An 18,531-nucleotide genomic window follows, 5' to 3' on the forward strand; every position below is an offset into this window, starting at 1 on the left:
ACGTCTCCTGCATTGGCAGGCAGATTCTTTACCACTGAGCCATCTGAGAAGTGAGAACTCATCAGACTGACCAGTGTGATAGCTGAGAACCCCGGGACAGCTCTGGTGGGGGCATTCTCCCTTCTTCTGCATCTGGGTTGCAGCCAGCCCTTTTGAGAGCCTCATACCACCAGGACTGCTTAAAAAGTACAACTGCACCTTGATAATTCTTGATAACAGTTACTCATTTTCCAAGCATTTCCCATCTGTTTGCTTAGCAGGGGACTTCGTGGGTTGAACGAAGGCCTTCAAATATGTGTCCATGTTCTGACCTTCGTAAACCTGGGGATGTGACCTTATTTGGAAAAATAAAATAAAAGGTCTTTACAGATGCAATTAGGTTAAGGATCTCAAGACTAGATCAGCCTCAATTTAGCGTGAACTCTAAATCCAGTGTCCTTAATGTCCTTATAAGAAGAAAAAAGGCTGAGGGAGACTTGAATCTCAGACACTCAGACGGAAGAAAGCCAAACAGAGATGAGAGACTCTAGCAGTGCAGCTCAGGCGAGCCAAGAAGCCACCAGTGGCTGGAAGAACAAGGAAGGACATCCCCCTGGGGGTCTCTGGCCAGAGCGGGACCCTGGGGGCATCTTCACTGTACTTTTCTGGCCCTTGCAACTGAGAGAGAGTCCATTGCTGTTGCTTTAAGTCACTAGGTTTTGGGTAATTGCTTAGGAGACTAATACAGGGATATGAAACCCCGAGTATGTGCTGAATATGTTTTCCCTGAAAGTTCCCAGCAAACAGGAAACCTCACAGCCGGAAATACTCTTGAGGGGTCAATACGGGTCATTCCCACAGCTCTGACCCCTCGCGAGATCGCAGCTTCATTGTAGCTTCTTTTGTTTGCCTCATACTCCATATGGTCCTCATCACATCACAACATACAAGCGGGCCTGCTCAGTCTTTTAGATTGCCTCCTTATGCTTCTTCGTCAGCCTCTGGATACTGATACCCTCCCTCTTCCCTTTCCTTTTCCATTCCCCTGTTGTTGAGTCACTAAGTCATGTCCAACTCCTTGCAACACCATGAGCTATAGCCCACCAGGCTCCTCTGTCCTGTGAGATTCTCCAGGCAAGAATCCTGGGGTGGGTTACCATTTCCTTCTGCAGGGGATCTTCCCGACCCAGGGATCGGAGCCATATCTCATGAAGGCAGCTTCTTTTACCACTGAGCCACCAGAGAAGCTCCCTATGATGTCTGAAATAACTTTTTGGTTTAGTTTTTTTCTTTTTTCTGTGTTATCTTTAAAAATTACTTTTAACACACAGGTATGCCGGCGCAGCCGTTTCTGAGCATTTTTCGTATTTGTGCCCAGCGCACAGTGATCAATTGAGCGTTGCGTGTTTTTATCAAAGGAAACAACACAAAGATTTCTCCAAAGTCCTGTTTGACTAAAGATGATTAATTTAAATTTTCACATGAGCAGCATAATGCTATTAATCATTTAATATGTTTAATCGTAATCTCTGTAATTCCTAATTAGGTTTATTAAACTGAAACATCCAACAGTTACACACAAATCCAAATCTTAAGTTTCCTTCTTGGGAGGCGAAGGAGCAGGTTTTCATCTGCATTTGAACAGCAGCTTCTGACTGAAGGGGGAAAGTGGGTTGAAGCCTGAGAACTAGCGTGCTGCTTCTGCAAACTGAAGAGTCTTGTATTTGGCCAGTAAGACCCCCAGCCCCTCGGAAAGTGACAGTCTCAGAATTCAAGGTCATTCCTGTCTCGTGGCTGTGTCTCCAGACCTCATATTGTGCGCGTGTGTGTGCTTACTTGCTTAGTCATGTCTGGATCTTTGTGACCCCATGGACAGAGGCGCCTGGCGGGCTACAGCTCCTCTGTCCATGGGATTCTCCAGGCAAGAGTATTAGAATGGGTTGCTATTTCCTCCTCCAGGAGATTTTCTTGACCCAGTTTATTGAACCCACGTCTCTTGTGTCTCCTGCCTTGGCAGGCAGATTCTTCACCACTGCACCACCTGGGAAGCCCCAGGAAGACCCGGCACGGCCAAAAACTATAAATAAATATATAAATACCCAGGTTACAAGTGTCAAAGTTGTAATATTGTTCTTCCTCTCACTTGGGGGGAGCAAAGGAGACGGCTCACTCCTTCCTTCACTGGTTTCTTCCTTGACTCCTAACGCATTCACCCCTTCAGTCGGTGAGTCAGCCAGCCGGGAGGCAGACGTTTGTCATTTGTCCAGCATGGCTCAGCCTGTGTCTCATGCTGGTCATGCCACCGCCCTGCTACGGTCCTTAAGGAAAAATTGTATCCTCTTGATCTCCCCTCAGGGTTCTTTAGGTCCACCACCTGCCTCCCTCTGCTGGGTCCTCTCCCACCCTTCCGTCATGCACGCTCCCTCCGACCAGTGACATGGAGGTCTGCCTGCAGTCCCAATCTCAAAGGAGTGCAGTGAGGTGTGAGTTAAAGTGAGATCTTGGTGCTCTGCCCAGGAATTAAACTGGGTAGCCTGGATGAAAACCATGACTCCTAGCCACTAGTCCCCAGGGGCTAGAGGCTAGAAGCAAAATTTCCCGGGCCCTTGCCCCATTGAAAAATGCATTTCTCAAGGAGGCAAAAACTGTAGAAAGAGGTACAAAATTTATGATTAGAGACACAGCACAACCAAGTTGGAGAGCACACAGAGAAGCAGTTTGTTAAGACAGAAGCAAGGCAGAGATACACACCCAAGGGAAAGGGTGTTGGCGTCCCCCCTAATGAGGAGTGCATTAAAGAGGCAGTTAAGTCATTTATGTAGGGCATTTCTGCCAGATCTTTGTCTACCTTTGGCCAATTCTCTCATTTCTTTTCCCACTCCTGACCTGCCTAGGACCCTCCCTAACATGCCTGTGAAACTTTTTCCCAAGATGGATTTTCCCCAGAGGCCAGTGCAGGGTTGGGGTGGTAGGGGGTGCTTGGCATCACATATTATGGGGTGGTGCCCCCTCCATTTTGACCTCCAAGGAGCCTTTCTGGGCATGTGTAGTGTCTCCCTTGCCCCAAGGATGGAAAATATATGACCTCTTGATCCTTTACTCAAATTGGGTTTAGTCCCTCTCTGTCCTTGCCATAGCTGTTAATGTCCCCAGGAGACAAAGTTTGGCTATTTACCCTGTTTCTGCTGTTGTTTTCTATTTCAAAGTGCACACAGGAGGCTGGTTGTAAATATCTGGCCTGGAGCCCACCTGCCCCCTTCCTCAGGAAATGTAAAAAGGAGGCTAGCTGTACATGCCTAGCTTGGAGCTTGTCTGTCTCCTGCTCAGTCCCCTAAATCCAGAATTCACCTCTCTGCATCTTGGCACATACTTCGCACTCCACTGGTACAGCATCACCTTTTCTCTTAGACATGTCCCACTCAAAGCGTGACCTCCAGACTCAGCAAGCCTGAGGAACCCCCAGCCATACAATTTAGAGTGGCAACCCGCTGAGGGTCACTCTGACGCTCTTAATAGTCTGTTTAACCATTGCCTTTTCTGCCTCTTTCTCTTCTACTAAGCTAGACACTGTGCATGCTTTGGAGGATGAACTTTTGTGCCTAGTGGATAGTAGTTGCTCAGGAAAGATGTGTTTACCAAGCAAATGGGAACCTTCCCTTCATGTTTCCTTAATGAGGCTTTTTACACCTCTCCTTTGACATTTTTGGGGCTTCCCTGGTGGCTCAGCTAGTAAAGAATCCACCTGCAATGTGGGAGACCTGGATTCAATCCCTGGGTTGGGAGGATCTCCTGGAGAAGGGTACAGCTACCCACTCGAGTATTCTGGCCTGGAGAACTCCATGGACTATTCCATGGGGTCGCAAGGAGGCGGACACAACTGAGCGACTTTCACTTTCACTCTCACTTTGGCATTTTTTGTAAAAATCACCATCATTCTGAAAAATGCCTTGCCTTCCACTTATTGATTGTATCTTGTGCTGGGATCTGTGGCAAACAGAGTTTGGTTGTCACAGAGCCTTATACAGTATGCACCATTGTCATTATCTAACTCAATGGATATCAATTTGCGCAAACTTTGGGAGACGGTGGAGGACAGAGAAGCCTGGGATCAGCTGTCCTTGGGGTCCCAAAGAGTCAGACATGACTTAGCGACTGAACAGCAGCATTCTTACTGCTCATTTTTCATCCTTTTTATTAGATCCAGCAGCATTAGGAATATGACCAAGTGCATTATCTTCTTGACACAACCCTTGGAAGTTGAAGAAAGTATCTGGTAGCGCTTTGGATACCAAAGAAGCTTGGAAGCATAGTACGCCAACTACCAAAATGCCTTACCTTACAAATACAGTTCAGTGTGTGTTAGGAAGGAGATTTCAATGAAACCTGTCGATATGGACAAGCGTTGATGGGAAAGTCACTGATTCTGTCCATGTTATTAGTTTTGTCCTAGTTGTATGCGTCTAAGTTGCCCCTAAGTACAAGGGGACGATCTCTCCTTCCTAAGTTTGATGGCCTTTTCACGGATTTTCCCTCATGTTTTAGCAAAGCAGACATCTCCTGTGAATGGCGTCTACTGCCACCTAGAGGCAGTACATGCTAATTGCAGAGAAAGCATCTGGAAGCATCTCTGAAATGCTGAAACTCTAAAACTGAGCATATGAAAGTGGCCTAGATGATTAAATCAAATGTTACTGTGACTTTTCTCCTGGTTCCTGCCTCACTGGGGGTATCATTGTAATATCATGTATCCAGGCTTTTCCTTGGACGATGGGACTGAGTGGGAGTCAGAGTAACAAATTATACTAATTATACTGATAATGTCATTGTCAACACCAACTTGAGCCAATATAACTTTCTAATATAGGCACTGTGCGTCTTCGTTGTCCAACATGGAAACCACAGCCACGTGTGGCCTCTAAACACTCAAAAATGTGGCTGCTGTGAGGGAGGGGCTGAATTTCCCATTTGATTTAATTTTAATTCATTTCCGTTTAAAGAGCCACATGGGGCCAACTGTCATGAACAACACAGGTCTGCAAAATCAAGAAAGGAAAAATTAAAACCTTGAAAAAGTTTAAGTCCATCAGATACTTACTTGGACTTCAGAATACCAAACAGCCTTTTCAAATATTTTGTGAGATTTACTAATGTTTTTATCTGTACAGCCTTGGCAATTAAGTAGGCATATTTTAAGATTTTGAACAGCCTGGATGAAAGAAGGATTCTCCTTTCTAGATGAAGCTTTCTCTAATTACCTACTGAAACTGCCTGCCCCTCAGTCCCAGCGAGTCCTTGCCCTTACTTTATCCCCCTCCCTCTTATCTCCTTCCTCCAGCTCTGTATTTCTTTAGTTTATTGTCTGTCTGATTCTTCCCTGGTAAGAATTAAATCTGTGATAGTGAGGATCTCTGCTCCTTTGCTCATGGCTGAATCCTGGATCTCTGATGGGCACTCAGTGGTCTTTCAATAAATCTTTGCTGGATGAATAAATGATTCAGCAGTTTCTTCCTGTATTATTCCTTTGTTCTGGCATTTTTCTACCATTTTGAGGGAGCAAAAGCACACTGGATATATGTGGAATCTAGAAAAAAAATGGTATAGACGAACATATTTGCAAAGCAGGAATAGGGACACAGACGTAGAGAACAAACGGGATGGATGCCAAGTGGGGACGGTGCAGGGCGGGGTGAATTGGGAGATTGGAATTGACCTATACGCACTGTTGATGCTCTGCATCATAATACACTATTGATGCTATGCATAACCTAGATAACTAATGAGAACCTACTGTATAGCTCAGGGAACTCTGCTCAGTGCTCTGTGGTGACCTAAATGGGAAGGAAATCCTAAAAAGTGGGGATATACGTATATGTATAGCTGATTCACTTTGTGGCACAGCGGAAACTAACACAACACTAAAGCTACTCTATGCCTATATATATATTTATGGAAAGCACGCTCAGGTCCGCTCAGAGCCTCTTTGCTTTGCTCTTGTTCTTTTAGCAGACAGATGACGCGGCGCCCACGGATGGCCAGCCCCAGACACAGCCTTCTGAAAACACGGAAAACAAGTCCCAGCCCAAGAGGCTGCATGTCTCCAACATCCCCTTCCGGTTCCGGGATCCGGACCTCCGACAAATGTTTGGCGTAAGTACTGCCTTTCTTCTCCTCTGCCGTGGCCGCTCTGGGGTCCCCAGAGTCCTCCCCTCCTCATGTAATGTCTTGGTATTCATAATACGAAGTGAGCAGGGGTTGGGGGAAGGCATTTTAGATCCTATCTGTGGGTATTCCTTGGCCAGGATCTCCATGATTTTAGTATAAACTTTTCTGCTATGTTCACCATGTTTGCACTTGGACCAATGGTACTTCTTCAAGTTAGTAACTTGAACGTCAAATGGAAAATAGGCTCCCAGGGGCTTGAAACAAGCTCATTGCTGATCCCCCGTCAAAAGCCTGGGGACCCATGTGACAGCTAACATAGTTATGGGTCATCTTGCTTTTTCTCGCTATGGTGATTGCCAAGTTATTGGGAAGAGTGACTCGTAACATATTTCTGCAGACCTTGCTCTTTCCCAGGTACTGAGCATCTAAATCTCAGAGGTGATTGTAGAAAATAATTAGTTCTGCATAAAGCCTCGTTAAAACAAAACCACTGCAGATTTCAGAGTCTGACTTGTATCCTGCCATATACGTTCTTCTGGAATCCGTGGTGAGGATTCAGAGATTTAACTTATAAGATTATATGCCACAACTGACAGTCTTGCCCAAGCACCATGACGGAACAGCAAGCAAGGCAGAAGCCACCACCAACCCAGAGAAAAGGAATGATAGAGTCACTTGCTCAGGGGACATTGTGACCCTGATTCTCTTTTTGGAATGACCTTTGCACCATCCACCTTGCGAAGGGATGAGCTTGCCACCTCTTTGGGCTCAGTTCCGCCAAAGGACAAAGCTATGACAGAGCTTGGATAGCATTCATTTTTTGCAAATACAGTCACAGTCCCTTTGTCTATGTCGGCCCAGCATTGGTGGGAAATGTCTGTGGATTCAATGAACAAAACTACATTCTTAACGTTCTACTTGGAATAAAGGTTGGCTGCCCAGAGAGTCCCCCTCTAAGAGCTTTTGGATGGGTGCAGAGATGGCAAAAGGAATAAGAAGAGGCTCAACTTTCCAAGTCTAGGTCTGGGCCAGGTAGACCTCATTGTCCATATGATAACACCAGCTCTGTGTCATCATTCCGCGATGGTGGGGTGAACGCGCATGTTTTCTTCAGCATGCATGATGTTTATCAAGTATGCATCGGACACAAAAGCCAAAAAGTGTCCTCGTAGTTAAGATACCCAGGCCTGAATCCTGACATTTCAGTGGAAAAGGTCAGCTTGTGCTCTTTTATCTCTCTCATTTGGTAATAACCTTGAGTTGAGCCTCTAACTCTTGCAGAGCAGAGATACCCTCGGGCAATTTCAGGTCAAAGATGACTTTGAAAAGTGCAGAGCATTCAGAGTTAAAGTCGAGGTTAAGTGTGTGTGAAGTGAGGAGACCAGGTTTGAATGATGGGCAGCCTGAGGAATTAGATCCCTTTTGTCAGGTCTGGTTCGAAAGTCTCGCTCTTCAGCCTGTCTTAACTCATCAAGTGTCACTGGGATGTTGACTTGGAATTTGGTCCTCTTAATGACCATCCTGTGCTCTTTTCTGGTGTCACTCATTGTAGTAGACCCCAACTCCCACCCCTGAGGATGGCTATGCGCTCTCTGGTCTTCTTGATTATCTTGAAAGTGACCAGAGGGCTCAACTGCAAAGGCATTCAAAATATTCAGAGCTAGATGCCAAAAACAGATCCTATTTGCATGAATATCTGAGCCTCTCTGTTCTTACTGGGTGGTACAGGAGAGGTGGTACAGAGCAAATTCTTGCCAAAAGAATGGTCGTGCTACCAGTTGTCAAACCTTGATCAGAATCTACTAGTTTCAGAGTTGCTGTTTGTAAAAGTCAGAATTTTCAAGCAACTGACAAGATGTCGATTTGACAAGATGATGGATACACTTAGGATCCATCTATCCGTTCAGAAAACGCAGCACACAGTCAGTCATCCTGAAATTAATTCAGTTCATCACAAGCTGCCTCTACGCCCATTTTTAAAAGTATGCAAGATTTTTTGGTGGGCTTTGTGACCATCCACTCCAGTATTCTTGCTGGGAAAATTCCATGGACAGAGAAGCCTGGTAGGCTACAGTCCACAGGGTCGCAAAGAGTCAGACACGACTTAGCATGCTTCTGCGCACACACTTCTGTAACAATCATCCAGCACCTACAGATTCCTGGACTCTGCGATAACTCTGAGGCCTTCTTGGTTGACAACCACCATTCTGAAGACATGGAATTTTAATCCTGCAAAATCTATTCTTCCCGGGCAGACGTCAGTGGTGGCCACCCCGCTCTGGTTGGGTGCTACATTTACCAACATGAATCACGTGGAAAGGCATCTTTAAACATTCTGACTGGCTCCCCACTCTCCAGCTCAGAGAATTAAGAGTGGTTTCCTCTTTCAGGTCACAGTTACTCTAAGAAATTGCATTTTAATCCCAATCAGCTGTTTTCCACATCACTGGGATGTGAGATGTCATCTCTCCTTTTCTTGCTCTATTTTGCCCTAGTTCCTTGTAGCAGAGGCTACGAGGGGAGAGACAGCAGAGAAAAACTCTCACGAAGATTTGTTTGCATTTTTCTTCTTGGTCTCTTTTGTTCTGTATGGCCGTGGGGACTGCAAACCAAAACCACAGCACAGGAGTAAAGAGACTTTCTTTCCCAAAGTCCCTGACACCCGGCAGTGCTCTGAACAGGTTCTGTATCCGTGCATCATTCAGCCGTGATGTTTGCAACCCCTACACGCCTATCGGTTACCGCAGGTGCCTCAGCGTTTCATTTTAAACGGTGGCTTTAGTGCCTCCTTATCACAATCCTGGTTTCCCTTCTTCCACAGTTCACTTTGTATCCTCTACGTCCTCCTCTTTCAGATGAAACATATTCCAGTATTTGGCATGAAACCATCCAGATCATCTTAGATTTCCTAGGGTTTCCCTTTCAGATGGAACATCCCTTGGTCAAAAAATTTGGTGGCTACTACATCCAAAGCAGAGGCCAGAGCATCTTTCGTTATTTATTTTTGGCTACTCTAGGTCTTCGTGGCTGTGCGTGGGCTTTCTCCAGCTGTGGCAACCAGGGGTGTCCTGGTGCAAAGGTATCTCCTTGTGGTGGCCTCTCCTGTTGCAAAGCACGGGCTGTAGGGCATGTGGGCTTCAGTAGCTGGGGCACGTGGGCTTAGTTGCCCCCTGGCATGTGAGGTCTTCCCTGACTAGGGATCGAACCCATGTCCCCTGCATTGGCAGGTGGATTCTTAACCACTGGACCACCAGGGAAGTGCAGAATCCAGAGTCTTTTTTAAAAGATCAATTGGCATGTGAAAGAATGGATCTCTTATATTCTCAGGGGCCTTGGTGCTGGAGGTTTCACTGGAAAGGATGTGGATTCTGGCCCTGCTACCTTCTTCTTGAACATATCAGAGGTCTCAAAAGAGCATGTCTTTTCTTTCCATTTGAATTCTCCATGGGCCCATGCAAGCATTGTATGGATTGCCATCAAATTAATCATGTCTTGGTCTTGAATAAACAGCTCAGGTGAACCTAGTATTTTAAAGTAAGCATTTGGGCTTCCCGGGTAGCTCGGTGGGTCAAGAACCTGCTGGCAATGCAGGAGACACAGGAGATGTGAGTTCGATCCCTGGGTCGGGAAGATCCCCTGGAGGAGGGTGTGGCAACCCACTACAGTATTCTTGCCTGGAGAATCCCATGGACAAGAGGAGCCTGGAGGGCTATAGTCCATGGGGTCACAAAGAGTCAGACACGATTGAAGCGACTGAGCAGACATGCTTGCACGCGGAAGTAGTTCTAGGTTTAGACCACTGAGACGAGCCGTTGTATCCTAGAGCTGTCTTCAGTAACAGCTACTCAGGGAGTCCTGGGTTCAGATTTTACCTCCTGCTTGTCCGTGTGACAGTCCTGCTTTCGTTATCAAAATACAGGCCTTCTGGGCATGAATGTGACCCACCGAAGTCTCTATTGTCACCAAAGACAGGTTACGTGGCTTTCAGAACACTCAGAAGAAACTTGCATTAAAAGTAGAAGAAGAAGAAGAAGGGACTCTTGTGATGACTTTTTAAATGACAAAACAGATATTTTCAGACATGGCAGGGTGCCTCCTCCTGTTCCCACATCCGAAACGTGAAGACAGCCCTAAGAAAACAAAACCAATACAATATTGTAAAGTTAAAAAAAAAAAACAAAAACCCTTTCAAAAAAATAAATAAAAGAAATGGGAATTTAAAAAAATAAAATGAATATAGAAAAAATGAAAACTAGGATGTTGCCTTTTCTTCGCTTCCATGCACATTCTTTGAACTAAGCTTACTTTCATGTTTCATACTGTATCCATTGAACACCTTTCAAAGGTTTTCAGAGAAATGTTATTTGATCTGAGCCAGTCTAAACATGGGCGGTACCTCTTGGCCCAAGTGTGTGCCTACAAGCTCCCAGATTTTAACCTTGAAGCATCTGTTGAGACCCCTCCGGTGGAAACTGAGACTTTTGTTGAACATGGCTGAATGCCGGTGTTGGGCAAATAGATCCTAGTTATGTCTGCGAATGAGTCGTGTCTATTTAAATTGAAAATGTGCCAGCTGTGTTTACATCATTAGTACCAAACTTCCCAATTAAACTGTTGATACTATAAATATAGTACACAACTGCCTTAGAAAGGGGGCTTACATCAGCATTCTTCTTACGGCTTGTTTCACTGGCTTTGAGAAACTTCCACCCCGTGGCAACTGCCAAAGAAACAAACGTTGGAGACATTTCAGGGCATGCGGTGCCGTTGTTCCGTTTAGGGAATGACACATGCGGAGATTACTCTTTGATTGGTGCTGTCTCAGCCGGCAGCTTCCCAGGTGGCTCAGTGTTAAAGAATCTGCCTGCCAGTGCGGAAGACACAGAAGACTCGGGTTCGATCCCTGAATCAGAAAGATCTCTTGGAGGAAGGCATGACAGCCCAGTCCAGGAATCTTGCCTGGAGAACACCATGGACAGAGGAGCCTGGTGGGGCTACAGTCCATGGGGTCACAAAGAATCAGACACAGCTGAGCAATTGAGCATACGTGTATCTCAATCAGATCTTTTTTCTTTCTTTCTTTCTCATATTTATTCCACTCATCCACATATTCCCAATCCCCGTTTACTGGCGTTGACTTAATATAGTAATGAGGTGGATATTTCCCATGTGTAAGGAGCATGGTGGAAACCAAGCAGGACCCCATGAGGTTTCTAGGCACAAAAGGCTTTCTGTGTCCCCTTCTCCGATGGGTAGGTTCAAACAGTTGCACATCAAGAAAGGGAGGGGAGGCCAAGAAAAGGGAGGATCAGTGAAGAAACCATAGTGTAGCTTTGGGGCAGGTCTTGGTTTCCTCGTAAGGGATACACATAGCAGTATCTTTGAGCTCTTCAGCAGAACTATAACCTCCAACAAATGGAAGATGTTAACTATTTGATGCATCTCTCCTCATTCCAGAGAAACTCACAGTTCGCCCATCACCACCTGAGACCAAGTGATCTCTTCAACCAGATCTTATTTTAAAGGAAATGTGTTTGTGTTGACTGCTTCGAGAAGGTTCCGTGGATGACATTTGTTTGTTGGTTTTAGAGGAAGTCCTTTCCAAGTTTCTCTATCCATAAATATGTGTGCTTCCTGTCTCTTAGGCCTGAAATATACATGGTAGCATCTGTGTGGACTGAATATCCTAAGGGGGTTATATCAGAATGATGGCTTCTCAGAGAGTCGCAAAGCTAAAGGATTTTTTTTTTTTAACCATGGAATTCAGTTTGCCTTTAAACGCAAATCTTGCATTTCTCAAGTCTGAAAATCATCTTCTCTTTTTAACAGTTTTCTCTGCCCAAATCTAGGGCATGGAAAAAGCAGTAGAACCATCTTGTCTTCACCAAAAGAATTCCTAAGTGTCCACTGATCACAGAGTGAGGGAGTTGCGTGTTTCCTGGTGTGTCTGGAGGGCATGCTAGCCATGGAGACCTGCTGTCTTCTCTCCTGGTTGAGCCTTCTCTTCTTGGTTTCTTTCTCTTCTTCTCCCTCAAGTCGAGAAGCACAATAAGAAGCTCAGTAAGAAAAATTCAAGTCTGTAATCCCCAAGCTGAGTACACATCCTGAGGGATGGGCACCTTTCTGTGGCTCAGGATGACTTAAGCTTTGGATTTCTTTTTCTCATAGTCAGAACTACTTTCATTTCAAGGTTTTAAGCTATTTATATTCAACTGAAGTCGGCGTTTTTCTCTTTCCGAGGGAGTGTAGATTTATTTGTATGTTCCAAAGGATAGTATCTGTATATTCTTTTTTTTGAATCTCAGTAAGATCTTCTTGGCACTTACAGTCTGGCTCTCTCAGTACCCTCTGAGTGGGGCACATCGGTCAGGCAAGCTGCCCCCGGTTCCTGGGTTCTAATTGCTTGTTCCCTTTCTCTCCTGCCCCTCCTACCCTATCACCCTGTCCTCTGCGACACAGAAGCTGCGTAAGGCTTTCCACCCAGGGGAGAGAGACAGAATACAGAATTTCCTAGGGTAATAAAAGATGTACTAAAAATACCCAGGCTGCAAAAGCAAAAATGTTGCTGTTGTTCAGTTGCTCAGTCATGTCCGGCTCTTTGCGACCCCATGGACTGCAGCACGCCAGGCACCCCTATCCTCCACTGTCTCCCAGAGCGTGCTCAAATTCATGTCCATTGAGCCGGTGATGCTATCTAGCTATATAGCTTTGACTAGATGGACCTTTGTCGGCAAAGTGATGTCTCTGCTTTTTAAGGAAAGTTCCAAATCAGGGAAAAAGAGCCTGGAAATATTACTTTCTGTAGTTCTTTACATGTATTTTAATCCCTAAAACAGGCATTTGCTCTTAATTCTGCATCAGTGTAAAATTTCTATCTGATTTTCCCCTGGGCCTCGTCATTTACTTTTATGCCACCCTCTCGTACCTACCTTTATGTAGAACACACCATGCTCAGAAAATGCCCACTCAACTTCATGCAATCTAAGAAAACGGAAAGAATTCTAGCCTCAGGAGACCGGATTTGGGATTATCAGATGCTTCTGGTTCAGGGTCCTTGTTCTCATTTTTTTTTTTTTTTTAAGTATGAATCACAGATCTCTTGCTGTGTATTTGTCCCGAGGACTACAGGAAATAGTCAGTCACTAGTTGTATTAAGTTACAAAATACAAGACGCAGCAGTTGCATGTGATTTCAGATAGCAAATATTTTAGTAAATTTAAGTATGACCCAAACATTGTGCGGCGGTGGTGGTTTAGTCTAAGTTATATCTAACTCTTGTGACCCCATAGACTGTAGCCTGCCGGGCTCCTCTGTCCACGGGATTTCCTAGGCAAGAATACTGGAGTGGGTTGCCATTTCCTTCTCCAGGGCATCTTCCCGACCCAGAAACTGAACTTGGGTCTGCCCCCTGCCTTGCAGAAATATTCTTTACTGGCTGAGCCATCAATTAAAGTACCATTGTGCAAGGTATACTTATCCTGAGAAATCTGAAATTTAATGGAACATCTGTAGTTTATTGGGGAAACTTTGTCATCTGAAATGTTGTTTCTAGGTTTGAATACGTTGAGTTTCTTGCATTGCTCAGAAAGCCTATTCATGCTAATTGTCTAAAATCTATGTGTTTGTTTAACAATATGGAGAATCATCTTGCAAGAAGGACATTTCAACCTGAGGATAGACAGCTACAGTGGTTTCTTGCTTGTAAAGAGTGTCTGTGTAATGGATACTCCTTTTACCTTTACTTCTCTTATATGGCCTGGCTACTCCTGGCTTTTATGAAACCAAGGTCCAAAATCCTAAGCATCTCATTTTAGTTGGATATTTTAAGTTATCAAAATCCCACTTCACTAAGGATGTTTTACCCAGTGGCTAGTGACACAGCCTAGAAGGACCGTTGTATATGCTAGCTGTTTTTAATGCTTGCTGCTCAGTGCCTTGGAAAGCAATCAATCATCCATCAAGAAAGAAAACTAGAATTAACCTCTTGCTTACATACTTGGTACTGGGTCCCTAATTACAGTATCTCATATGATGGGTTATGCCATAATATGGAAATAATACATACAGTTGTATTTTCTCTTGGTTCAAGTGCATCATTTAATGATAGGAAAACATCAAATGAATATCCTTGATATTAAAAGAGAGAAAAATTCTGACTCGGGGAACAATTACCCATGCATAATCTGATTGACTCTGTTTCTCTTCTTGCTTATAAACTATTTCTATTTTTTTGCAGCAATTTGGTAAAATCTTAGATGTTGAAATTATTTTTAATGAGCGAGGCTCAAAGGTAAGCAACTTAATTAACTTTAGAATTGTTTAGCTTTATTTTGAAATGCTTGTTATAAATACGGGGAAACAACTGCACTGTTTTAATCAGCACGTTGTGAAAATACGCTTCCGTGGGAATTCCTTTAGGGACCATCCCCCCCCCCACCCCCGTTTCCAAAATGGTGGGGAATACACTGGAATCAATTTAAACTGTATAAGGGGGTATTTGAAAATTGCTGTTTTATAGATGTCTATATATCAAGTTTCCAGAGGAAAACTACCCATGCTTAAAAAAATAATGCTGTTGCTACATTTTTGTTTTTCAGTGATAATTATGTTCTTTATATTAAAAAGTGAGTTCATAGTCTCATGAGCAGGTAAATATGTGATTATTCTGTATTAATAAAGTGCAGTTATTTTCCTGGGTTGTAGGGGAGAAAATCTCATATACACCAACCTTTTGAATAAAATTTAATCCATTGGTCTGTGTATACAACCACATTTTGCAATTTGCCATTGCTCTGAGTTAGTTTTTCCTAGGAAACCAATTTTTAAGTAGGTTTTTCTTACAAGTAACAGTGTTAGTAAAAATCAGAGGTGAGGGATTTCCGTGGTGGTCCACTGGTTAAGACTTCACCTTCCAATCCCTGATCAGGGAACTAAGATCCCACCATGCCTCATGGCCAAGAAAAAACAAAGCACAAAACAAGCAATATTGTAGCAAATTCAATAAAGACTTTAAGAATGGTTCACATTTAAAAAAATTCTTTTTTTTTTAAATATCAGAGGCTATATGGGTAAACTCCAGCATCTTCAAAATGCAAACATATTGATAGAGAAAAAAAAAAAGCCGCCAAACTCTTGTAAAGCATCTTCTGTGTCAGTGATCATCTAAAACCAGTGCTCACACCGGCAGCAACATCTGGAAATTTAGCAGCAATACAGAGTCTCAGGGTCCAACCCAGACCTATTGAATCAGATCCTCTGATATTGGGGCCCAGCAATCTGTGTTGTAACAAGCCTCCCAGGGCTATGGTTAAAGTTACAAATCCCTTGTCTCCTTATTCTCAACACACGCCCAGGCTTCATGTGAATACAGACTACCCCTGTGCCCACTGGGATTTCATGGTGGCTCAAGTGTCCTGTTTCTACTTGCACTCACAGAAAACGCAGGGAAAGTGGTGCGCTGGGCAGAACAGCAGCTGCTGTGAGGAAGGTGAAGAGAAGTGAAAGTCACTCAGTTGTGTCCGACTCTTTGCGACCCCATGGACTATACAGTTCATGGAATTCTCCAGGCCTGAATGCTGGAATGGTTAGCCTTTCCCTTCCCCAGGGAATCTTCGCAACCCAGGGATCAAACCCAGGTCTCCCGCATTGCAGGCTGATTCTTTACCAGCTGAACCAAAAGGGTGCTGCCAAAGACTTGGATATTGACATCAGAACCTAGGAAGTGAACACATCCAGTAACTCCGCCTGGCTTCTGGTTCCCCAGGAACGTTCAGCTTCCTTCTCATGTCCCTAGACTGTGAAAGCAAAAATGGAGAGAAATTCATTCCCTCACACAGAGAGATTGCAGGTTTAGCCCCAGAGCTTTCCTTACAGAGACTGTTTGGGACAAGCCAGTATCCAGAAGTGTTACTTAGAGAAACATGTTTTGGGACTTCCCAGGCGGTCCAGTGGTTACAACTCTGCACTTGAACTGCAGGGGCTGCGGGTTTCATTCCTGGTCAGGAAGCTACGGTTCCATACGTCATGTGATATAATAAAGAAGGATGGGTTTTACCTAAGGGAGGAGGGGTGCAAAAGCCAGTCTTCTGGGTATAGGAACCACCACCTCCCCACAAAACAATCCTGTATGATTCCTTGGGCAGCCTGCATAGGTTTTATATTAACTGACTTAATGTTAACTGAATTGTATTAACTGAATAGGAGAATGCTGATTGAACTGAAGAAAGAAAATGCCAGTATTCTCTTTGCCACAGCCAAAATGGTGTTGTGATATGCTGGATGAGTAGAAAAAAAAAATCAATTCACTACACTCTGAAGTTCTGCTACTTTAAGGACCTCGTCTTTCTGCTCTAATTTCAGATATTTACAGTAATCCTTATAATCTGTCAGTAGTTTGACCTCCAGGTTGGGGGAAAATAAGTTAACTCTTTTTCTGCTCTGGTATGAAAAACCATTACAGGGACTTTTTCTACATGTCCAAAGCTACGTACATTAAGAGAAAAATGTGTCTGATCCCTTTCACTTATGACAGATGTATTCTGGGTGAAATTGTAGAAGATGACATGGAAAGTTGGCCAACTTTCTTTTACTCCTGAGCCCAAAGCACTACTGCCTTTAAAGTTTTCTTTTCTAAATTCATATTTCATGTGTATTTTGTTTTGTGACTTTTGCCAGTTGGAGGAAACTTTAATTTTTTTTTTCCCAGAGTTGTTTGAGGACATTAGAAGAGTATCATTTGTTATTCTAAAAGTACAATGGTGATGCTATTTTTAAGATTTCTTCCGTCATTCCTGTGATGAGCCTGTCTCTGGGGCTTTAGGAATAAGCCCATTTAAGTTTGCCACATCCAGAGACTCATTTTGTGAAGCTGTGAAGCTGCTTTTCTTTTTTTTTCATGAAGAAACATTAAAAATAGCCTCTCTCAGTGGGTTTGCTGAAACAACCAGTCTTGCAGGTGTCGGAGCTGACTGGTACCACTGGAGTGTCCTGGAGACACTGCAGTTGGGACCTGCTGAATGAAGGTGGCAGCCCACACAGGAATATCTTTTGTAATTGAAAGATATTCAGCTCCGACTCTTTGTGACCCCCCTGGACTGTAGCTTGCCAGATTTCTCTGTCTGTGGAATTCTCCAGGCAAGAATACTGGAGTAGGTTGCCATGCCCTTGTCCAGAACTTGATGTTATCCTTAATGGGAAAAGTCTTATGGAAAGGGACATTTCCATTTCAATGGTCAAGAAGGCTACACCGCTGGAATGACCTCATTTTCATCATTTGATGGTGGAGAAGCAGCTAGGAAATGGGAGAGCCCTTACGAGCTAGGAGCTCACCTTCAGGCCATCATCTTTGGGGACCTTCCCTGGGACAGTCACTCGATGCAGAGTGAGGATGGCTGTGTGTTCTGGGGGTGGTTGGTGTGTGTGTGTGTTTCTGTTTGTGTGCATGCGTGCATGTACACCTGTCCATATACAGGCAATATCTATATTATCCTGAGAATATATAATGTACAAGTTCATGTGTATGCGGATAGCAAGTAAACAAAGAAATCACATTTTAGAAGGATCTGGGCAGACTTTGAAAAAGCAATGAGCTGGCATTTCGGGGGTGAAAGATCCTATCATTCAAGTTTCCTTTTAGGAGATTTTAAAACATTGTGTTTACATCTGAAACCTTTTCTCTGGGGGGATAGACAGAGATGGCCGTGTTTTCATAGACCTGGGAAATGCGTAGTCTGCTCTGTGATTCAGTGGTGTCTGTGGTACTGGCTTGGGCTTCCTTGGTGGCCCAGTGGTAAAGAATCCTCCTGCCAAGGCAAGAATCGAGGGTTTGATCCCTGGGTCAGAAAGATCGCCTGGAGAAAGGAATGGCAACCCATTCCCAGTATCCTTGCCTGGGAAACCCCAAGGACAGAGGAGCCTGGCGGGCTACAGTCCACGGGGTTGCAAAAGCATCAGACAGGACTTGGCAACTAAGACAAGAAACACAGTCTTGGTTTCATTCCAGTACCAGGCTAGTGAATCGGATGTGAGACAGACAGAAGTGCTTCCTGTCCTCAGACTGCCCTGAGTATCTGAGAGACAAATCCTTAAGACAAACAAGTGTGGTACAGTTTGCTGTGTTCCCTGATGAATGAGAGGCTGCTGAGACTCCAAGCAGGCAGACCCATCTTGTTGAAAGCCAGGAGGGCTTCTGGGAAGAAGGGGCATTTCAGCTTGGAGAGAAAGATAAGTAAGACATGCTCCAGGGGAGGGAAGGAAAAAAGATGGTTTTCTAGGGAGAAGGGGCTATGTGGAGAAAGGTGATTGGGAACAAGTGTGCTTTAAAGTCCTAAGTCCCACAGGAAATTGAGTCTTCAGACCCTTAATCAACAGCTCCTCTTCTTCTAGGTGATA

General features: G+C 44.3%; 1 protein-coding gene across 21 annotated transcripts in view; it reads left to right on the forward strand.

Moving 5' to 3' along the window:
- Positions 1 to 18,531, forward strand: part of LOC138428933 (RNA binding protein fox-1 homolog 1) — a 436,622-nt gene that overhangs the window by 289,323 nt on the left and 128,768 nt on the right. For all 21 annotated transcript variants that reach the window (XR_011252625.1, XM_069569887.1, XM_069569885.1 and 18 more), the window contains exons 3-4: positions 5,983 to 6,126; positions 14,378 to 14,431. Coding sequence is in view for 20 of the 21 variants with exons in the window: in XM_069569887.1 (XP_069425988.1) it covers positions 5,983 to 6,126; positions 14,378 to 14,431 (198 nt within the window). In the remaining variant the exon portion in view is untranslated. The remainder of the gene's footprint in view (positions 1 to 5,982; positions 6,127 to 14,377; positions 14,432 to 18,531) is intronic.

Source organism: Ovis canadensis, chromosome 24, assembly GCF_042477335.2.
Source record: "Ovis canadensis isolate MfBH-ARS-UI-01 breed Bighorn chromosome 24, ARS-UI_OviCan_v2, whole genome shotgun sequence".
Taxonomy (NCBI): Eukaryota; Metazoa; Chordata; class Mammalia; order Artiodactyla; family Bovidae; genus Ovis; species Ovis canadensis.